This window comes from Macaca nemestrina, chromosome 14 (genome assembly GCF_043159975.1).
Source record: "Macaca nemestrina isolate mMacNem1 chromosome 14, mMacNem.hap1, whole genome shotgun sequence".
Classification (NCBI taxonomy): Eukaryota; Metazoa; Chordata; class Mammalia; order Primates; family Cercopithecidae; genus Macaca; species Macaca nemestrina.
The window spans coordinates 82484086-82508587 of record NC_092138.1 but is presented as its reverse complement, the minus strand read 5'-3'; the positions used below and the strand labels follow the sequence as shown (position 1 = coordinate 82508587).

At 39.0% G+C, this 24502-nt stretch overlaps 1 protein-coding gene across 1 annotated transcript in view; it reads left to right on the top strand.

The window, feature by feature from the left end:
- SHOC1 (shortage in chiasmata 1) overlaps positions 1 to 24502 on the top strand; it is a 124406-nt gene that overhangs the window by 2182 nt on the left and 97722 nt on the right. The window contains exons 2-3 of the mRNA XM_011740363.3: positions 19910 to 19990; positions 23860 to 23983. Of these exons, the coding sequence (XP_011738665.2) occupies positions 19946 to 19990; positions 23860 to 23983 (169 nt within the window). The 5' untranslated portion in view covers positions 19910 to 19945. The remainder of the gene's footprint in view (positions 1 to 19909; positions 19991 to 23859; positions 23984 to 24502) is intronic.

Below are 24502 nucleotides of genomic sequence, written 5' to 3'. Positions count from 1 at the left end.
GTGGGTAGTAGTATATTCGCTCAGTGGGTTCACCTTGCCCACCGCCTAGACAGAGTCGATTTATCAAGGCAGGGGAATTGCAATAAAGAGTAATTCACACAGACTCAACTGTGCTGGAGACCGGAGCTTTATTATTACTCAAATCAGTCTCTCTGAGCATGGAAGGGGGAGGTCAGAGTTTTTAAAGATAATTTGACAGGTAGTGAGTGGCTCAGGAAGTTGAGAGTGCTGATTGGTCAGGTTGGAGATGGAATCACAGGGGGTCAAGTGAGATTTTCTTGCTGTCTTCTGCTCCTGGATGGGATCACAGAACTGGTTGAGCGAGATTACCAGTTTGGGTGGTATCAGCTGATCCATCAAGGGCAGGGTCTGCAAAATATCTCAAGCACTAATTTTAGGTTTTGCAATAGTGATATTATCCCTAGAAGAGATAGGGGAGGTTCACACTCATGTAGCCAGAGGCTGCATGACCCCTAAACCACAATTTCTAATCTTGTAGCTAATTTGTTAGTCCTACAAAGGCGGACTGGTCCCCAGGCAAGAAGGGGGTCTTTTGGGGAAAGGGCTATTATCAATACTGTTTCAGAGTCAAACCACGAACTGAATTCCTTCCCAAGGCTAGTTCGGCCTACAGCTAGGAATGAACAAGGACGGCTTAAAGGTTAGAAGCAGGATGGAGTTGGCTAGGTCTGATATCTTTCACTGCCATAATTTCCTCATTTATAATTTTTGCAAAGGAGGTTTCAGTAGTAAGCAGGCTGGTTCAACAATTCTTACAGGACAAAGCCTACCCACATAGCATCAGCTTTTTCTTAATGTTAGGTAGTTCTCACAAGGCAGTTAGCTAAATCTTCCAGCATTTATCTTGAACCATTTAGCACATAGCCAGGTCAAATTACTTTCAGCTAAGAAGAACACTGGCATGTATCAAAAAGCATGGGGTGATTATACTATTAATGCAGTGTCCCTTAAATTTCCTCAATTTTGGATTTCGTGGAAGTCTACATAGTCATAGGAATTCAGCAGGCCATTTGGAGCCAGTGGAAGCAATATTTTCTTAGTTTTTCCTAAGCAGGGTTTTTGACTATTTACTTGGAAATTATTAAAAGGATGAGTCTGCTGCATTTCCTTTGGGATATTTTGCATATATTTCCTTTGGGAAGAGCTATACACTTCTCAGCTTCCTCTCATCTCAGCCGTCATGATATGTATTGGCAAATCAATGAATTTTTTTCATCACATTTTCCAATACTTTCTCTAGACTTTTAGATGTCTCTGCCTTGTTACTACAGATCATTTCCCTTTGCCAGACTCTCACCTGCTACTCCAGTTAGAAGCAACCCATCATTTGTGTTAAATAAATACAGAAATATTTATTTAATATTAAATATTAATACTTAGTTGGGACCACAGGCATGCCACCACACTCAGCTAATTTTTGTATTTTTTTGTAGAGACGGGATTTCACCATGTTGCCCAGGCTGGTCTCGAGCTCCTGGACTCAAGTGATCCACCCACTTTGGCCTCCCAAAGTGCTGGGATTATAGGCATAAATTAAATAAAAACAGTTTGGCATGAATATGAGGAGGAAGAGTCAAAGCAAGGAAGACCAGGAATAGAAGTAGAAAGAAATTTTTTTTTTTTACAGAAGATAGTAAGAGAAGAAAGCATAGGGGGAAAAGATGCAAGAAGAGAAGGAGAATATGAAATAAGAGCCTGTCTTCAATAAGATTTGAGGGTTTTCTGTTCTCAGAGGACTTAAGGATGCCTCAATTTAGCAGCAACAATTAGGGACAGTAAAGTGCAAACTACTTAGCAACTTAGTGCCCACGCCCACCCACACCACCCCTTTAACAATACCAGCACACTGTTGTATAGCAAATACAGTCATCTGTAAGTCACAGGGTACTGACAAAGTTTTAGATTCAGTCTTTGTGACTGTTATCAGGGCGTCTCAGGTGTAGTGCTTGGCCCTGTGTTGCTTGCCAATTACACTTGGTTGGATGTAAGAGACCAACATGTTGGGGCCCACATCTCTTCTGTGTGGTGGTTGCTTTCCTGTGTCCTTGTCTTGCAGTGAATTCATGAGGCCTTTTACTCTAGATGAGTAGTGTGAACACTGAAAATTGGAGACAGGTCTCAGTTAATTTAGAAAGTTTATTTTGCCAAAGTTGAGGACGTGCACCTGTGACACAGCCTCAGTAGATCCTGACATGTGTCCAGGGTGGTCAGAGCACAGTTCGGCTTTATACATTCTAGGGAGACATGAGACATCAATCAACATATGCAAGATGAACACTGGTTTGGTCTGGAAAGGTGGGACGACTTGAAGCAAAGGCAGGAAAGCAGGAAGACTTGAAGCAGGGAGGTGGCTTCCAGATCATAGGTAGATAGAAGACAAATGGTTGCATTCTTTTGGGTTTCTGGTTAGCCTCTCCAAAGGAGGCGATCAGATGTGGATTTATCTCAGTGAACAGAGGGCTACTTTGAATAGAACGGCAGGCAGGTTGGCCCTAAGCAGCTCCCAGCTTGACTTTTCCCTTTAGCTTAGTGATTTGGGGGTCCCAAGATTTATTTTCCTTTCACAGTAGTCATGTTTTTAGGCCATTTAGCCCAGCCTCCTTTAATATGGAACAGGGGTTGAACTAGATAATCTCTAAATGCCCTGTGGCTCCAGCATTCTAGAATTTGAAATGATTCAGCAACATAGGATGTATATCTCTTTGGAATATCAAAGTCTTCCTTAAGGAGTATGAAGAATGTCATTTTCCTTGGGAAACTAGGACTTGAAGAAAGAAATACAGAAGTTTAAAGTAGATTATCGAGCATTATGTCACACTTAGAGAGATTCGTCTCAATAGTTCCTATCTGTCTAATTTCTGTTTTGGGGGAACTGAAGTCAATACTATCTAGATAGGCCTCTGCAATAATCTCTTATTTTCTTCCATCTCTCTTCTATTTGGGGGACTAAATCAGGAAGTAGCAGGGTTTTTTTTAATTCTTCCTCCTCTTCCTCCTCCTTCTTTTTCTTGTTCGACAGGGTCTTACTCTGTTGGCCAGGGTAGTCTCAAACTCCTGGCCTCAAGCAGTCCTCCTGCCTAAAAGTGCTGGAATTAGAGGGGTGAGCTGCCACTCCCAGCCAAAACTTTTTCTGTAAAGGACAATATAGCAAATATTTTAGGCTTTGCAGACCAAAGAGACAGATCAAGACATTATGAAGGTACCTAGGTAACCATTTAAAAATGTAACAATTTTAATTTAATTTAACTTAATTTTAAGTAAAAGTCCTCACAAAAACCCCCCCATCCAAAGGTCAGCAGCCTCAAAGATTGAAGGTAGATGAACTCAGAAGATGAGAAAGAATCAAAGAAACAACCGCTGAAGCCTCAAAAAGCCAGAGTGCCTCTTCTCTTCCAAATGATCATGACAATTTTAAAATGTAGGAATCATTCCTAACTAGTATGCTATACAAAGAGCAGCCAGCAGGCTAGATTTAGCCCACAGGCCATAGTTTGCCAACCTCTGGACCAGACTGATATGAAAGGGAAGGAACCAATCCAGGGATATTTGTGTTAGTCACTGAGGAACCTCCTTACATGGAGCAAAATGACCAAATTGGAATAATCTGAAAAACGTTTTGCTCACATGTCTGACACTTTGGCTGGAATGACTTAAAGATGAGGGCTAAGAACCAGAGCCCTGTATAAGTTGGCTTCTTACAGCTTGTTAGTTTCAGGCTAATCGGGCTTCTTGTATGGCTCAAGGCTCTACGAGTGAGTGAATAAGTCAGAAACTGCATTGACCCAGCCTTGAATATCCACATTCTCATTTCCCACCATGCTCTCTTTGTTGATGCATTAATAAGCCTACCTAGATGCAACAGGAGAGGACAGACCTACCCCTAAATCAGAGGAATGTCAAATAATTTGAGGGTATAATTTTATTTTATTTTTGAGACAGGATCTTGCTCTGTTACTTAGGCTGGAGTGCAGTGGTACAATCTTGACTCATTGCGATCTCTGCCTCCTGGGCTCAGGTGATCCTCCCATCTCAGCCTCCTGACTAGCTGGGACTACAGGCATGCGCCACCATGTCCAGCTAATTTTTGTATTTTTTTGTAGAGACAGGATTTCACCGTGTTGCCCAGGCTGGTCTCGAACTCTTGGACTCAAGTGATCCACCCACTTCGGCCTCCCAAAGTGCTGGGATTATAGGTATAAGCGACTGCAACTGTCAAGAGCAGTTTTAAGTAATCACACTTTGGTCATCACTAGGTCTGCATATCCAGTGTTTGGAAATCTATTTCTAGGCTGCCTGTTTGGATTTGATGACATTTTAAGTCCCTCAAACTTATCCACATTGACTCTTCACTCTACTGTTGGCTTTTTATGCTTCCTTGATATCCACATTATTGTAAGTCTTTGGTAAGAGGTTCTTCCCATTGGTATGGACCTACAGAATGCTCACTAGCTAGATTATGCCCTCAGCCCTCTCCAAGGACAAGGATTTTTTACAATACAACTAGGACTAGAGATTGTTAGAGGTCCTCTGCTCATCGTAGAGTTGTCTATAGAGCTAAAGGTTCTACTAGCAGAGACAGGGAGGTAGCTGTACACTTGCAAAGTGATTGAGTTGCTGGCAACTCACACCACTGCTGGAACACCTCAAAAATTCCCACTTTCCCATGGAAGACAGAGAGATATCTCACACCTGTAATCCCAGCATTTTGGGAGTAAACCATCAATAGAACAAATTAAATATCTAGAATTTAGCACATGGGAGTATATGATAAAGATGTAATTTAAAACAGAAGGGAAAAGTCAAAAAACAGTGTTGGGGTAATTCACTAAACTTTAAGAACAATATTAAATTAAGAACATATTTTATGCCTTACACACACATATACACATATATCATCCTAGAAGTTCTAAATGTAAAAGATGACATGATTAAAACAGAAGCAAATATATTTGAAAATTTTTACAATCTTTGGGATGGTGGTGGCTTTTCTAAATATGGCCCTAAAGGCAGAAACTATAAGAAAGAGAATGATAAATTTGGCTACATAAAAATGAAAAACAAACGATGAAAAAATTATTTCCTCAATTTTCTTACTAGCTACTGATTTTAAATGAAATATAAAGACTTGTTTGTTAAAGGTGTGTAACACTGGTGTTCTTACGTGGAGAATACAGACCTCAACATAATGTTGCCTAAGATATTTTATCAGAATGGGAGGGTTGTTTTCCTTCTGCGTAAGTGAACAATAAATACTATGTGTGAGAATGAGTCATATCCTCAAATACTTTTATTTTTGATGACCAATAAATCTCTCATGATTCTCATGAAAGAATCTTAACAGACATTTACTCATACATTTACCACGGTATCGAGATAGGATATACATGGGGAAACAAAACTCTGATGCCATAGGTAGGGTAGTAGAAATAACTTTCAACTGGAGACAGAACTTTCCAGTTGGAGCTTGTGTCATCCTGGAACATTTATGCCCTTGGGCAGGTCGCTTAACATCTCTGAGCTTTAGTTTCCTTACTATTAGCAAAGCATAATAATACCTTGGAGAGTTGCTATGAAGATTAGAACCAAATAAACATTTACTAAGCTCCTACTCTTTGCCAGGTTCTCAACATACATGAAAGAGTGTTTGTAAAATGCTACACAAAAATGTTACTATCACATAACAAATTCCCTGCTCTAAAGGAGGTCTGAGTAGAAGAAGGACAAAAGAGCATACATACAATTAATGATAACAAAATTTGAAAGTGAGAAAAGCTCTACCAGTAAAAAAGAAAAGAACCGATCAGAGAAGATCAGGGAATTTAGCTGGGAAGCTTGAATTGGCTTTCAAAGGTGGGTAAGTGCTTGGACCTATGGGGATGTGCAGATAGAGGGTATATGCTATGGTTTGAATATTTGTTCATTCCAAAACTGATGTTGAAATTTAATCCCCAATGTGGCAGTATTGAGAGAAGTGGCCTGTAGGAGGTGATTGGGTCATGAGGGCTCTGCCTTTACGAATGGATTAACCCATTCATGAATTAATGAATTAATGGGTTATCATAGGAGTGGGATTGGTAGCTTTTTAAGAAGAGAGACCTGATCTACCATGCTAATCCCCCTGGCCATATGATACCCTGTACCACCTGGGGACTTTGCAGAGCTCCCACCAGCAAGAACTCTCACCAAATGCGACCCCTTGATTTTGGACTTCTCAGCCTCCATAACTGTAAAAAATAAGTCCCTTTTCTTATAAATAACTCATTTTCAGGTATTTGGTTATAAGCAATAGAAAACAGACTAAGATAATACAATAAGAGAAGGAGCAAACAGAAGAGATGAAAGCAAAGATAGTATGGGGAAAACAATAGTTATTTAACAATAGTGTGGGGTGGATGAAGGTCAGCAATAGCTGGAAAAAGCTTGGAACCAGATCACAAAGAGTCCTGAAGGCCACGCTAAGGAGTTTAGAATTCATTCCTTAGGAAACGAAGAGTTGTATGAAACATGCAAACTTCAGCATTAGACTTGGGTTGGCCCCTCACTTTCTAGCTATGTAGTTTTGAGCAAGTCACTTGGCCTCTTTAAACCTCAGTTTCCTCTTTTACATAATAGAGAGACTAATACTAACTTAAGTACCAAGCTTAGTACCTTGAAAATAGGAGATGCTTGACATATCAAAGTTATTATTGGTTAACTACTGAAGGACTTTAATTAGAGTAGTGAATATAATTTTATTCTACAGCACTATGTAGACTAGATTAGAGGCTGGGAGAACAGCTAGGAGAAAATTACAGTAGTCTAAGAAAGAGGTAGTGGAGTCATAGGGAATACAGAAAACTTTAAAAGTAGAAGGTTCAAAATAACAGTGTTAGAAAATATTTTAGGATAGAATATAATGAAGCACGTTTTAGACACAGAAAAGCCATTGTAGGAGACAGAATGAAGATGTACACGAGAGGAAAACACTTACGAACTAAATTTTGGAGGAGGTAAGTGGGGATATGTTGCATCCAAGGGAAATAGTACTCTGCCTTTCTTATCTGTTTGTATCCTGTGATACAGAATGCATTTTTGTAGGTATAAATAATTTGGGGAATAAGATAAGGCACAAAGATTGAAAGAGAATATCTTAGAAAGAAAAATACTTATTCATAGAAAGAAGAGAATAAGAAAATGCCAAATGAGGCTAAATAGACGTTTTGAGATAAAAAGAGAAAAGTGGAAAAAACACAACCTCCCATTCAAGCAGAACGTGAGGTCACCTGCAGGAAATGAGGTAGGTTTCACATATACAACTAGAAGGGTGTGAAGAGTGTGAAGAGTGTGGGACTAGATTAGTCTAGATCAAGATTTCTTAAATTTCCTTTAATCAGTAGTAAATACTATTCTTATTTTGGAACAGGTCATTCTTTTTGGGGAGCATGGAGTCTGTTCTGTTCATTGCAGGGCATTTAGCAATATTCTTGGCCTCTACCTATTAGATATCAGGACCCTTTCCCCCAGGTTTTTCTTTTTTTTTTTTTTTTTTTTTTTTTTTGAGACGGAGTCTCACCTTGTCACCCAGGCTGGAGGGCAATGGTGCCATCTGGGCTCACTGCAACCTCCACCTCCCGGGTTCAAGCGATTCTCCTGCCTCAGCCTCCTGAGTAGCTGGGATTACAAGCGCGCGCCACCATGCCCGGCTAATTTTTTGTATCTTTAGTAGAGACGAGGTTTCACCATGTTGGCCAGGCTGGTCTCGAACTCCTGACCTCGTGATCCACCCGCCTCGGCCTCCCAAAGTGCTGGGATTACAGGTGTGAACCACCGCGCCTGGCCTTTTTTTTTTTTTTTTTTTTTAATCATTTTATTACTCTTTGTTAACAGCCCCAGGGACAGGGGACCAGGGGTACGGGGAGGAGGGGAAGTGGGGCTCCAGCCCCACAACCCCTCCCAACCCACCCCTTTCCCCTTTATATATTTATAATCTACATACAAGCTCCCGGTGTGAGGGCAACCCAGGTTCCTTGTCCCCTGGGGACCCAGACTCCTCTGCCCGTCGGGAAGGCTCTTCTCCAGGAGGCCCCGTTGCTCCCAAGGCTTAGGCATCCAGCGGAGGACATCTGGTGGGGAGGCCTGCTCGTGAAGGTTGATGCGCTGCGTACGGAACACTCTACCACCGTAGGTGAAAGGCAGGGCCTTGAGATGGGAATTGATGCCAGAAAAAGACCTTCCAGTTGGGGAGTATGTGACGACCCAGGACTCCCAAGGTTGCTGCTCAGTTTTCAATAATCCTGGAACGGCTTTATTTCCACTGGATGCAGCTCTGCTTGCCCCAAGCTAGCGGGGAAGGGCCTGGCAGGTGAAGGCCGCATCCGAGTAGCAGGAGCAGGTGGGAGCTGCAGAGCCAGGCTGGCTTTCCCCAAGTTTTGACAAACAAAAACATCTTCAGACATGCCCAAATGTCCCCTTGAGGGACAGAATTACCTCCAATTGAGAACCACTGGTCTAGATGTTGTTAGAATACGATAAGGGGGCGTTTAGAAATAAAGGGATAGGGCTGGGCGGGGTGGCTCACGCCTGTAATTCCAGCACTTTGACGGGCTGAGGCGGGCGGATAACTTGAGGTCAGGAGTTCGAGACCAGTCTTGCCAACATGGTGAAACCCCATCTCTACTAAAAATACAAAATTAGCCAGGCTTGGTGGTGGGCGCCTGTAATCCCAGCTACTCGGAAGGCTGGGGCAGGAGAATCGCTTGAACCCGGGAAGCAGAGGTTGCTGTTAGCTGAGATAGTACCACTGCAATCCAGCCTGGGCAACAGAACGAGACTCTATCTCTAAATAAATAAATAGATACATAGATAATGTATTGTTTGAGACTCTATTTCTCACACCTAGAATATTGCTGTCATATACCAACACACTCTTTCTATAACAAATGAAGGGAAATAATGATTGACAACTGGCATTGAAGGTCTAGCTACAGATATATGCTGTGCTAAGTAACTAACGAGCCTGATTTTCTGGTTTTGCTATTTTCTAACAAAATGATAAAGAGCCCAGGCACAGAACCAGTGAAATAATCCAGGAAGCCAGAAAACAAAGAAGGTTACTTAACGAAGGTGGTCAATAGTATATTAATGATCAATAGGTGGTCAGTTGGTGGTCAATAACATTACTGTTTCTAGCTATTCTTCTTTCCTGTAAGAGACAACACAAGTTGTCTTTCTCCTGAAGTTGTACAGACTGAGCACACAGTAGGTATTCAAAAATCATTTGTTGAATTAGTTTACATTCTGAGATACAAGATTAAGTCTAAATCGAAAATATAAAATTATGAGAATTGTTTTACAAAATCTTTTTATTTATGGGAAAGGTCTACCTTCAGCTTTTCATAAAATGATTTTTCTTGCATATGAAATTATTATCATTTTTATTTTTTGAGAGAGTCTCGCACTGTCACCCAGGCTGGAACACAGTGGCACAATCTCCGCTCACTGCAACCTCTGCCTTCTGGGTTCAAGTGATTCTCCTGCTTCAACCTCCTGAGTAGCTGGAATTACAGGTGCTCACTGCCACGCCCAGCTAATTTTTTGTATTTTTAGTAGAGACAGGGTTTCACTATGTTGGTCAGGCTGGTCTTGAACTCCTGACCTTGTGATCGGCCCATCTCAGACTCCCAAAGTGCTAGAATTACAGGCATGAGCCACCGTGCCCAGCCATGAAATTATTATTAATGTAACATCCTTCTTCCCAAATTCAGTCCAATGCCCATCTCCTTCATTTTTAAATACAAGGCATAAAAGCAACCAAGGATACCTCAAACAACATTAAGCCTTATTTTGGTGAGAGAAAGAAATAAGAGTTTTCCCACATTTTATAAGGATGATGTTTGTTAACCTGGATATTTGAGACATTTATTATAACTTATTCTAGTTCGAATTTGCAAGTTTAGACCTTCGGATGTTATTTATTTTGCAAGTTGGTTCATCTTCCATTAAGTACATAGTGGTGCTATGTTGTGGCTTTTGTGGTCCAAACAGCTAGACTTCCCATTGGTGTGGTTAATCTGGTAAAATATCTAAATGAGTTATCTAATCAAAGTTTTGCATCTCTATAATTTGTTGAAATAATAACGTGTTATTTATTTTTTTAAATTTCCATACTCTTTAACGTTAATTTTCTTAGGGAATAATATTTATGTAAATGGCTTATTTTCCCTATCACATTGAAAGAGTAGAGTCAATTTGCTTTCCCCAACTAGCATATTTCCTTGCATATAATATATGCTTAAAAATAATTGATGGATAAATCAATAAGTAAACAACTACACCTCACAGGGTAGAAGTCAGAAGACCTGAGTTCTTGATCTGCCTATGTATTTCTGGGCAAATTGCTTAACTTCACTGAACCATATAATGTGCAAGGTTTTAGGGTAAATATTACCCAGGGAGAGGTGAAAGTATCGGGTTAGTACTTCTACTTTTCCCGTGGAAATGGTGACCCAATTACCACTCTTTCTTCTGGGTTACAAAGTGAAGTCTAGGCATGGGTAAAGTTTACAGCAAGAATCTTAGCTTACCTGAATTTTTCAATGTGTGTAAAAGATCCAGTAAGCATACGATACGTGAAATGGTTCATAATCAGAAAAATGTTGAAGGGTTGAACATATGGGACAGAGAAAAGTAATAGTATTTACAGAGACGAATACTGCCAAAATAGGCTAGAATAACATTTGTCTTCTTGTATTTGAAAAGAGATAATCTACATGAATATGAAATGTTAGGTTTCCCTTCTATACTTGCAAAAATTTATTTACATGCTGTTGCTACCATAGCTCTTTTCCAGCAGTAATTATCCAGCTTAATTAGACTGAATATGTTGTATTAAAATGTTTGCTCTCAGCCTATTGGCGCAAAACAGTCCCTTAATGGTGATCAAAAGACAGTATGTGAGGTTACACCTATAAATTAGCAGCCAGAAGACAATAAATTACTTATGTAATACATTTGTGCAATACTTTTCATTCCATATATCCAGATTTTCTGCATGATCTGGTTTGAGCTAATCTGCAATTCTGTCTCGAGCTGATTATCTGCTATATTCATACCATGTCCATTTTGCACAGGCATGTATATGTGTGTGTGTAATATTTCACACACCATTGCTCCTGCAAAAACACTGAAAGCCTATATTTAATAGGAAGTGTAAAAAAATTGATAGTCATTATTTCAAAATGACCTAGTGCCAGATGTTAAGAAGTGAATTAAATTAAATATTCATCACAGTGCTTACTCTGGATAGGGCACTGTGCTACTTACATAAAGATAATTAAGACATGGTCCATGGCCCACGATCTCAAGAAGATTGAAGTCTGGTGGGGAAGGCAGAAGTGAACAAAACAATTATAATGCAAAACATGGAAAGTGCCCAAAGTGGGATATTAACAAAAATTGTAGGAATGACAAAAGGTAACCACTGACTCTCAATAAGAGTGCCAGTGGGAGGAGGAAATATTTAAACTAAAATTTATAGAGTAAGTAGGATTTCAACATGTGATCAGAGTACAAAATAAATCAGCAGGAACAAAGACTTAGGAGTAGGAGAATCTCTTTCAGAGAATGGCCAATGGTTCAGGATTTCACAATAAATGGGGTTGAGTGGGTAGTTGTTCCATGCTTAAGATTTCAGATTTTATGCTGTGGTGACAGCTGAAACAATTTGAGCAGGGAAGTGGTATTCTCAACTGTTTTAGAAATATCATCCTGGCAGCAGTGTTTAGAATTGCCTAAAGAGAAGAAAAATAAGAGCAACTCATACAAGGATTTGTGAGCTTCTTGGAGGCAAATATTTGTTTTCCCTATTTTTTGCATCATCAGTGCCTAGTATTGTGCCTGGCACAAAGTATGTTCTCAATAAACATTAAATGTTATTAATATAGCCTTAACAGCACAGTGTGTGAGTACAACAATGAAGTTTGATATTATTATAAGAGATTTCTGTAAATGCATGGAATTGGTCTGGACAGTAGAGGGATTTTTTTCCTCCTTCCCATCCTCAGCTTAGTTTATATTCAAGTGTGTTTTATTTCAACTTGTTTTATTTCCATTTAGGTTCAAAACAACAATGGTGCAAATAATGGTTAATTAAAATTTATAGGGAAAAGTAATTGTTCTAAGATTCTCATCATGTGCACGATTTTAGAAATAATGATGCGGAAACATTAGCCACTAAGAAAAAAACAGATGATTTAGATATAAAATTATCTGCAAATATAGAAATAAAACTATCCTTAGAAATTCACCAAAATGAACGGGGAGAAAACATTTACAAAACATGGATGACTCAAGAGCAAATATTCGTTTTAGAGAGTGTATGATCTCGTTCAGTTTGGGCTCTGAAGTCAGACTGCCTGGATTTGCAACTCTGTCTCATACTTCCAAGCTCATCTTGGGTAAGAGACTTAAGTGGTCAATGCCCCAGGTTTCTCTTCTGTAAACTGGAGTTTGTAATATTTGTACATTTATCTAGCTTATGAGTTGTTGCACAGTGTTTAGAATAGTGCTTGGCACATAATGAGTGCTAAATAAAATTTAGCTTTTTTTCTTTTCTTTCTTTCTTTTTTTTTTTTGAGACAGAGTCTCACTCTGTCACTCAGGCTAGAGTACAGTGGCATGATCTCGCTCACTGGAACCTCTGTCCCCCGAGTTCAAGTGATTCTCTTGCCTCAGCCTCCCAAGTAGCTGGGATTACAGGTGCGTGCCACCACACTCAGCTAATTTTTTTTTTTCTTTTTTGAGATGGAGTCTCACTCTGTCACCCAGGCTGGAGTGCAATGGCATGATCTCGGCTCACTGGAACTTCTGCTTCCCGGGTTCAAGTGATTCTCCCTACCTCAGCCTCCTGAGTAACTGGGATTACAGGCACCCACCACCACATCTGACTAATTTTTGTATTTTGAGTAGAGACAGGGTTTCACCACGTTGGCCAGGCTGGTCTTGAACTTCTGACCTCAGGTGATCCTCCTGCCTCAGCCTCCCGAAGTGTTGGGATTACACACGTGAGCCATGGCACCCAGCCTAGCAGCTATTTTTAAGTTAGTATTCTGAATGTGGCAGAGATTGCCGTGTATCTCCTAATATACGTTTTTTTCTTATATTAATAATAGAATCTCCAAATCGTAACTCTGCATGCAACTGTTCAGAATGAACACTGCACCTTCCAGCCTTTACTGCAACTAAATGTGACCATGTGACTGGGGCCTGGCAAATGAGATGTAAGCAGAAGAGTCATGTGGCAGCTAATGGGAAACTTCCTTAACAGACAACTAGACATCTACTAGATCTCAAAATTTTCAAGTATGAAATTGCTAAGGGTTGGTAAGGATATAGAGCAGTAGAGACTGTTAAATATTACTGATGGGTATGTGAATTGGTATAATCACTTTGGAAAACAGTTTGGTGTTAGTCAATAAATATGAAGATATGTATACTCAATAATCCAAAACTTTTTCCTAAATCTATATTCCAGAGAAACATATATGTGTACTAGGATACATATACAAGGATATTGTAGTAGCATTCTTTGTAATAGACAAAAATTAGAATAATCCAAAGGTCCATCAACAGTTGAATGGATAAACTGAAATATGTTTACAAAATAGGATACTGTTGTATCCTATTTAATCATCATATATAATTGAAATCATCATATACAATACATTGAACGAAATTGATGAAATTGAATCATCATATACAATAAACATGGAAGAAGCAAGAACCAAAGTAACACAAACACCAAGATTCAAAAATAGGCAAACTATGTCATTTAGAAATGCATACTTGGGTGAAACACTTTAAAGAAAAGCAAGGCAATGATTACCATAAAGTCAGAATTATAGTAATCTCTAGGTCTAGAGGGAGACTTCCTCTAGGGAGAGTTGTGATTAGAAAGGAAAAGCGGGCTTCTGAAATTCCAATGCTCTGTTTCTTCACTTGAGGGGAGGCTCCATGGATGTTTCCTTAAAATAATTTTTATAACTATACATTGTGGTATAGTTTCTATGTAAACATCATATTTCTATATGAACATTCCTTTTCTATGTGAACATTATATTTTACAATTTAAGTTACATATATATAAAAAGACATTGTGCCTTTCGCCTTTGCTCCTTTTCAGCCTTCCTCCATTCTGCTTCCTGAAACAGAAACTGCCACCTGAGACCATGAAAACAAGGACCACTACACAGAAATATCAGGAAAATGAGCTGGTAGGAAGTTAAGTCCCGGAGGACTTAGTGGGGCAGAGGTGTCATATCAGTCCTTAACCTTCGTACCTCTGGACTTCATTTATATGAAAGAGAAATATATCTAATATTATTTTGGAATTTTCTGTTATTTATACAGCTAAGCCTGATTTTAACTAAGGCACCTTTACACTAGATTTTCAAAAAGACAACCTACCCAGTAGGAAAATCATTTGATCTCATACACACACAAACATACAGATGCATACACATATACACACATACACAGGCACATGCATAATTAGACAATTCATGGAAGAAGAAATTCAAAGGGTTCATAAACATCTAAAACATGTTTAATCTCAGCAGTAGTTAGAGAAACGCAAATTAAAACAAGACAGAATTTTTCATGTATCGGCCTGGCAAAAATTTCTGAAGAGCAATATATTCAGTACTGTTGGGTATTCAGGAAAATGATGATCCCTTTCTGGTACCATTAATGTAAAGTGCTATACATTTTTGGAAGGAAAAATGGCAATATCTGTTAAATTTGAAATGCTCTTACAATTTGAGCCAGCAGGCCAAAACAAATCTATGCCACAGAAAGTACTCAAGAGCATATGGTCCAAGAATTCTTACTGCAGCATTATTTGTCAAGGTAGGAAACTGGAAACAATCTGTTAATCTATCAGTAGTGGAATGTTTAGATAAATCATGGCATGTAGTTACCATAAAATATTATACAGCTATTTTTAAAAAGTACTAATTTTTATATATAATTAGCCGATCAACATTGTATATGCATATTTGAATAAATTTGTATGAACATACGACAAAATGTGAAAAGAATCAACCCAGATTGTTAATACTGGTTACCTGGGAGTTGGGGTGGGAATGGAGATTACTTTCTCTGTATACATCTTTGGGTGGTTTTCCTGGTTATAGTGAGGATAAGCATGTGTTATTTTTGGTTTTTGGTTTTTTTTGTTTGTTTTTGAGACAGAATATTGCTCTGTCCCCCAGGCTGGAGTGCAGTGGCATGATTTTGGCTCACTACAACCTCTGCCTCCCAGGTTCAAGCAATTCTCCTGCCTCAGCCTCCCAAGTAGCTGGGATTACAGGGGTGTGCCACCACACCGGTTGATTTTTTTTTTTTTTTTGTATTTTTAGTAGAGATGGGGTTTCACCATGTTGACCAGGCTGGTCTCCAACTCCTGACCTCAGGTGATCTGCTGGCCTTGGCCTCCCAAAGTGATGGGATTACAGGCGTGAGCCACCACGCCCAGCCAGTTTTTTTTAACTTTTACAAAGATATTTAATTTAAAATTAATTTTAATAAAAGGTAGACATCCAAGAACACAGGATGATTAATGCACTTCAATGTTAGGTGAGTATCTTTAAAACTGATTATTGTCAAACATTAAATCCATATAACTGAAGCAAACTGCACACGCCCGTACAAAATAAAGGAAGTAACTTAAGAAAATAAAGTGACTTACCCACTGACATTTCACCATTAGTATTTGAACAATCAACACAAAAGACACCCATGTGTTGGTAAAATAAATAAATGCATGTTACTTCTTGCAATCTTCTGGGAAGGAGTTTAATGCCAAGCCGTTTCATGGAAAAGACGGGAGTTAAGAAATATGGAGGAAAGAATAATTATTCCTTATCAGGCGAGTCTAGTGATACTTAAATGTGTGTATGTAAGGGGGTGGCTTTAATTAAGGTATAAAATCCACCTGCGCCAATTGAAAAGCAGTATCTTCCTAACCCCTCCTCAAAAGTTCTTCTGCTACCAAGCCATGACCCACACCTAGCCAGACCTCTGAGGCACATTTGCCTCCTCCCTCTTGCCTTCCTCTTTCCCTGAATCTGTGTGATTGCTAAATCCTCCCACCCTTACCTCTGGAAGGCTTCTGCCCTCGCCCTCCTGCTAACCCTGCCGCGTTTTGCCCGGCCTGGCTAACAACATGGAGCTGTCACTCCCAAAGAGTGGTCTTCCCAGCCCTTCACACCCAACTCTTTCTGGCCTCACGCCGACTTCTCCACCGTCACACTCCGCCCAGTGCTACAAGGGTTCTGCTCACTCCCGAGGACCTCGGCGCTGCCCAGGCTGCAGCCTCGGACCCCACAAGCCTCAGCTCCCTAGGCTGTGCCCACTCACCGACAGAAGTGTCGGGAGCCCAAGGGGCGGGCCAGGGGCGGGGCCTGGTCTGGCCAATGGAAGCACAGAGTCCAGGCTCAGCGGTCACGTGTCCAGTGGGCGCGAATTTTACCCCAGGAAGACCTCGCAGGTGGCGATTTTACCTCAGGTAGGAGCCGTGAGAGGCTGAAGGCAGGTGAGAGGGTGTTTTTTGAGGGCTGAGGGGAAGAAAAGGTCCTGTGGGACCAAAGAAGTATGGCAGCTCAGGAATCTCAGGAAAACACATCTGTGAGGCCCCACCGATGTGGCTCTGTAGAGACAAAACCTCAGACCCACCGTCCACTTAACCCGAGAATAGAAGATGTGAAGGGCTCAGAGATGCTGGTGGGATTTCAAACAATTAAAATGAATCCACAGCTGTCAGGAGAAAAAACATCAGCTAGAAGTCATATGGGCTAAACAATAAGGGAAAATAAGTGCACCTCGCTTTCTCTGCGGTGTCATGGTTTTGTCTGTTTTAAGACAGAGTCTCGCTCTTCTGTCGCCCAGGCTGGCGTGCAGTGGCGTGATCTCGGTTCACTGCAACTTCTGCCTCCCAGGTTCAAGAGAGTCTCCTGCCTCAGCCTCCTGAGTAGTTGGGATTACAGGCGTCCGCCACCATGTCCGGCTTTTTTTTGTTTGTTTTGTTTTGTTTTTTGAGACGGAGCCTCACCCTGTCCCCCAGGCTGGGGTGCAGTGTGGTGCGATCTCAGCTCACTGCAACCTCTGCCCCCCGGGTTCAAACGGTTCTTCTGCCTCAGCCTCCCGAGTAGCTGGGATTACAGGTGGGCGCCACCATGCCCAGCTAATTTTTGTATTTTTAATAGAGACGGGGTTTCGCCATGTTGGCCAGGCTGGTCTGAAACTCGTGACCTCAAGTGATCCACCCGCCTTGGCCTCCCAAAGTGCTGGGATTACAGGTGTGAGCCACCACACCTGGCCCAGGCTAATTTTTGTATTCTTTGTAGAGACAGGGTTTTGCTATGTTGCCTAGGATGGTCTTGGATTCCTGGCCTCAAGTGATCCGCCCGCCTTGCCTCCCAAAGTGCTGGGATTACAGACGTGAGCCACCGCTTCCGGCGGATCTTACGGTTTTTTAAAGTGCGGTTTTTATGCGAGGGAGTGAAAAAGGCAGAAAGCTCCTGATACCTTAGGCTGGTGGGGAGAGGTGGGGAGCCAGCCCGAAGATTCACATTCACCTGTGAGTGCTTTTAAATAACCTTGGGGTCTGGCATGGTGGCTCAAGCCTGTAATCCCAGCACATTGGGAGGCTGAGGCGAGAGGATTGCCTGAGCTCAGGAGTTCGAAATCAGCCTGGCCAAGATGGCGAAACCCCGTCTCTATTAAAAATACAAAAATAGCCGGGCAAGGTGGCATCCCCCTGTAATCCCAGCTACTCAGGGGGCTGAGGCAGGAGAATCTATTGAACCCGGGAGCTGGAGGTTGCAGTGAGCTGAGATCGCACCATTACACTCCAGCCTGGGGGACAGAGGGAGACTCTGTCTCAAAAAATGATTTGATTAATTAATTAATCATCATCATCATCATCTTGGGAAAGCTTACTTCCTGGCCTTGTGCCTGACCTCATTATCGTGTGCATTTCCATTTTGGCCCAGTAGATGTCAGTCAGGAAGTAGCATGAGAGAAAATCTTTAGAAAAAGGTTAAAAAAAAAAAAAAAATTTGAGAATTGCTGCAATTCAAAACTAGATAAATTTAAATTCCCCACTCTCTAACCATGATTTTGTTTGTTTCTGCCGTATCTTTGGTTTTAGAAATAAGAGCAATCTATCTTTTTTGCATCCACCCACCACTATTAGATGTATTCGATATCTGTATTGCAATGAAATAAACTTGATAAATGGGGTTCTAAGCATGTATATAACATATGGCATCTTATTAAGTAGTCCATATTTAGCATGAATTTCAGTGGTTGACTTCAATACAAAAGTAATTATTTCTTAAGGTAATTGGTGAGAGTGATAAATATGAAGCTAATAGAAATACTAGGCTTCACAAAAAAAGAAAAGTTAATATAAATGCTGACAATAAGCTGAATGGGTACAATCAGTAGAGTTTAGTTTGTTGTTAACTTTTTGACATGTCTTTTAGAATGAGACGATCAGTTTCTTCTGAAAGTGCAACACCAAGAAATGGAAATTCTAGAATCAATATTTGCTTGAAAGATCAATGATACACTGGGTGGAAAAGACATAGAGGTGCAATGATGGGAAATATTCTTAGAGAAGTAGCCACTAGTAAAATAATGCCACATTGGTCTTGTTTAGGAGTGAAAGAGAGTGGCCACACTATATATTCTCCACACCACAGAACCTAACACTATTAAAGACAATTCAGATAACATATGTGTCTCATTTTAATTGGAAAACATATTGTAATATCCAAAAATCCTTCTGAGTCATTAATAAACTAATTGTGCTCTGGATTGTTTTTGTTTTGAGATAGAGTCTGGCTCTGTTGCCCAGGCTGGAGTACAGTGGTGTGATCTTGGGTCAGTCACTGCAACCTGGATCCACATCCCAGGCTCAAGCAATTCTAGTGCCTCAGCCTCTTGGGTAGCTGGGACTACAGGTGTGCACCACCACGCCAAGCTAATTTTTGTATTTTTAGTAGAGATGAGGTTTCGTCATGTTGACCAAGCTGGGCTCAAACTCTTGGCCTCAAGTGCTCTGCCACCTCAGCCTCTCAAAGTGCTTTCTTTTTTTGTAACCCTCTCAAAGATTACAGGTGTGAGCCAATGCGCCTGGCCTGAATTGTTTTAAAGGTTTGTTTTTAGTTTTTTACTGAAAGTTTCTGAAAGTTTTACTGAAAGTTTTACACAGAAGTTACTCTGTCCTAGAGTAACTTCAAAGCTGTAATTCCTTGAGTTCTCAAGTAAATGAGAACCATCCCGGACAAGTTCAGCATTCTAAATTTTACTTATTGCTTCATTAGATGGATTTGTTGATTTACCAATATGCCATAGTTGCTTTATTCCAAATGAGCAAGCTACTAGAAAATTTAGACTTTAGACTTCTTATTTTCTAAGTGAGAGAATGGAAACAGTTTCACGAATTGTTTCCCAATTTTCCAAATCCTCCACTGTTTCAGCACAGAGTTCTCCCCTTGGTTATCCAATTTCAAGACCACTTGAGAAATGTGGTTATTCTGGGAACACCACTCTGACAGTCTTGTGAATTTCAACCTCTTTTGTGACAAAATGATCACATTAAATATATTTCCACCAACCAACTAACAGCTATATGGTTTAAACAATAAGAGAAAATATTCAATTTTATATCAATATACATTATTTTCATATTAGATTTAAAATTATAGTAATGTATATTATTTTTTACCAATGATTATCATTCAGAGCCTTTTTAAAAATGAGTGAACCAAAGTTTTGTGATTGAGATTTTCTGCACTTGACTTGCTATTTTACCAATGTTTAATTTTAATTTTTGTATTTCCAGATGTTGGAGTTTGCACTGCTTTGAAAGAAAGAAGATATGTTTTCAGCATTGAAATATCATGCAATAGACTATTTATATGAGGTAGAGTGTTAGTGGCTTACTGTCTATTTACTGACAATTATGATGTTAAAAGTGTTAACTACATTCAATATAGGTTGAGTATCCCTTATCTGAAATGCTTAGGATCAAAAGTATTTCAGATTTCTGATTTTTTTTCAGATTTTGGAATATTTTTATATATATAAAATGAGATCTTGGGGATGGGACCTGAGTCTAAACACAAAATTTATTTATATTTTATATACACCTTATCCACCTAGATTGAAGGTAATTTTATATAATATTTAAAATAACTCTGTGCATGAAACAAAGTTTGTGTACACTGAACTAACCATCAAAAAGCAAAAGTGCCAATATCTTCACCACCCATGTGGCATCATATTGGTACTCAACAGGTTTTGGATTTTGGATTTCAAATTTTTGGATTAAGGATGCTCAACTTGTTTATGATAATTTTGCAGTAATCCTTAGATTGTTTAATAGTCTAATTACTTTTAGATTTATTGAAAATTATTTTCCACATTTAGTATCTTTAAAATGCCACTTTTGGCTGGGCGCGGTGGGATCCCAGCGCTTTGGGAGGCCAAGGCGGGCAGATCACGAGGTCAGGAGTTCAAGACCAGCCTGGCCAACATGGTGAAACCCCGTCTCTACTAAAAATACAAAAAATTAGCTGGGCATGGTGGTGGGCATCTGTAATCCCAGCTACTTGGGAGGCTGAGGCAGGAGAATCTCTCGAATCCAGGAAATGGAGGTTGCAGTGAGCAGAGACTGCGCCACTGCACTCTAGTCTGGGCAACAGAGCGAGACTTCATCTCAAAAAAAAAAAAAGGCCACTTTTGGAAGGAAATTATTAAATTAAAATAATCAAACAATTAAAATCAAACAATTAAAATGAATCCAAAGCTGTCAGGAGAAAAAAAATGGAAACTCTTGACAAGTTTAGGGTGATTTTGCTAACAATCTGGAGTGATCTTTCTTGAAATGAGTGGAGAAAAAAGAATCCCAGTTATCTTTATAAAATAATACTAATAGCATGCATTGACCACTTTCTGTGGGAGATCCTTTACCCTTCTGATGGATTATATTAGGGTGGTGCAAAAGGAATTGCCGTTAATTTGCCATTAGTTAATTAAAATGGCAAAAGCCGCAATTACTTTTGTACTATCCTACTATCATTTTATCATCATAAGTACTTTGTGATGCAGATACTATTATTTTACAGGTTTTACAATTTTATAGGTTAGAAAACTAGTTTCCACATAAGTTAAATAGCTTTTATAATTGTCAGAGCTAAATTTTGAGCCCAGACATGTTGTTAGGAAACTAAATAGAATAACTGTCATTCAACAGTCTGTTGTTCTTACGATCTTAGTTGACAAGTTAAATTTTTTTTCTTTGTAACACTGACCCCATCTACCAAAGAAAAAAATTACTCCAGTATAACAAAACTGTGCTACATTTTACAGGAAATGAGAAACACATGCAAGCATCTTCTGATTTTATTATTCCCTCATAACTGAGAGAAGCAAATGTGTAGTTAAAAGATATCCATGGTAGGAATCAAAAGTCATCATAACAAAACATATGTATTGGCCACTTGCAAAATTAGTCTGTATTCAAACATCCTGAAACTTATTTTTTGCCCATGGTATTTTGGTTTCTGCTGGTATACGACACTCTGTGATATAATACAAATACAATACTAATCAATGGCAAATCTTGCAAAAGATGCAGGACTTTGTCAAGTTCGTGAAAACAGTATTGAGGAACCACTTAAATAACAAGTAAGGATATTATGAAGATCATGCAAAATTAGATCAGTTGACAGACAAGAGAAAGAGAATGGTTTGAATATCAAAGGAGTCAGAGATGCCTTGGGAAAATCTTCAAACATTTTCTAAAAATATTTTTTTCATGATCAAAGGTAAAGCAATGAGTAGTATCATGCATATCATCATATAATACAGTTTGTGGGAAAATTATGTCAAAAAGTAATAATTATAACTAATTATAAATGAAATTTTGTTATGAAACTTTTTATAACTTTCACTTTTTAGATTAAATACTAATCGGCCTTTTTTTTTGTTTTCCTATTTACTGTGAATCTTTGGTCCTTATTTGATATAAATTACCATAAGTAATCTTTTTCTCTTTACCACTTATCCTTGGATAATAAGGACTTCTTACTGAATATGTTATAACACTTCAGCAAACATTAAAAAGTCTTGGGAAATAATGCAAGAAATTATCATTTGTCCAAATACATAGAATAATGAATTATGTGAGAAATGAGAATCACTGGGGAAGGGCTTCATAGAAGAGATATTGCTTAAGATAGGCCTTGAAAGATGAGTTGGATCTCAATAGAGAAGAATAACAGGACATTTTCAGAGGTACAGTGTAGACCATGGTGGTAACCAGGGAGTGACCACTGAACATTAAGGGAGGTAGTGAAGAGACTAGTCTATTTAGAGAGACTAGTTAGAGTAATGGAAGATAAAGTTGGAAAGTAAAGGCAGAGCCAAATTAAAGAGAACACTGACTCATTTACAAACTTATTAACTGATTTAACATTCCTTTAAAGAAACAGTTCCCTTTATTAGATATGTTTTTAAAAATTAGAAATGAATTTGCTGGTTGTAACAAAGGAAATAATGCAAAGATAAAACAAAAGTTAAGACATCCACATTATACTGTTTAGTGAAAAAAAGCACATTGCTAAGTGATATGTAAATAATGTGATCCCGTTTTTTGTCAAGTACTTACACATGTGTTTTAGCTTAACCTAGAAAAAATATCTTTAGGAGAATACATCAAACCACTACTGATATTACAAGGGGCCTTTAATACATATTCAGTAAACCATGTTGTAAATGCATGTGCCATCATCCAGGCTTTGTTGTTCCATTTATAGATCATAGACAGGGTAGATTTAGTATAATTCTTAAGGGCCCTGGGATTTTCAGAATGGTAAATAAGCATTAGCTTCAACTTAAAATCACCAACTGCATTAGCTTCTAGCAAGAGAGTCAGCTTGTCCTTTGAAGGTTTGAAGCCAGACACTGACTTCTCTCTGGCTATGAAAGTCTTTGTTGGCATCTTCTTCTAACAGAAGGCTGTTTTGTCAGAACACACACAACATTTACCAATTAATTTGCTATCTTATATGGTGCAGTTCATGCCACCCCCAAACAATTACAATGGTAACTAACATCAAAGACCACTGATCATAGATTATCATAACAGATAGAATAATAATGGAAAAGTTTCAAATGTTGGGATGGTTACCAAAATGTGACACAGGAAGTGAGCACATGCTTTTGGAAAAATGGCACAGACAGATTTGCTCATCATAGGGTTGCCACAAAGTTTCAATTTGTAAAAAAAAAAAAATCTGCAGAGCACAATAGAATAAAGCACAATAAAGTGAGGTATGCCTGTTTTGTTGTTGTTGTTGCCGTTGTTTTTTGTTTGTTTGTTTGTTTCCAGGAGATGGAGTCTCACTCCGTTGCCCAGGCTGGAGTGCAGTGGTGCAATCTCGGCTCACTGCAAGCTTCGCCTTCCGGGTCATGCCATTCTCCTGCCTCAGCCTCCTGAGTAGCTGGGACTATAGGCGCCTGCCACCACGTCCAGCTAATTTTTTGTATTTTTAGTAGAGACGGGGTTTCACCGTGTTAGCCAGGATGGTCTTGATCTCCTGACCTCGTGATCTGCCTGCCTCGGCCTCCCAAAGTGCTGGGATTAGGTATGCCTGTTTTTTATAAGGAGCATGTATTACTTTTAAAGAAATATCACATAAGTTTCAAAGTATAATTTTAATATATTCTGAATATTGATAGATAAATAGTATATGTTAAAAGATTTTCTAATCTTTCTTTCTTCCACAGAATGTAGTTAGAAAGAAGTTTTACAGAGATGCTTTATTGCTTCGAATTCCTTCATGTTTATATCAAGATGAAAGTTACCATGTAGCAGTTACTGATAATAAATTTAGGAGGCCATGGACAAGAGGTATGTTTGTTTTCATTTCTTAAAAATGTGCTTTAAAAGCCATTTCAGAGTTTAGCACAGCAAATTATTAAGAATATGCAATGCTTTACTAATTTCATTGCATCTATGCATGTCAGAATTCCAAGAAGTTAACAACGTAGTATTTTTATTATAGAATCTAGGTAACTAAATAAGGAATTGGAAAGCTTATATTCGATATGAATAAACCAAATAAAAGATATGTAGATGATGAAGACTTAAAATAGTCTAACATTGTAAACATTTGTTTTATTATAATAGAATTTTTCTTGACTATCTGAGGCCTACTTCAAGTTGTAATGGCACACTGAATATAAAATTATTTTTAAGCATATATGTACAAAATAGTTTTTTGTTTCTATCAAGTCATGGAATAGTAAAGAAGTAGCCTCCTTGGAGGAGTCAAGTCAGTCAACAGCATTTACTTGGTATATATTATGTACCAAACACTGTTATAAGTACTAAGGACACAGTTACTTAAAAGACATAGAAGTAGTCTCT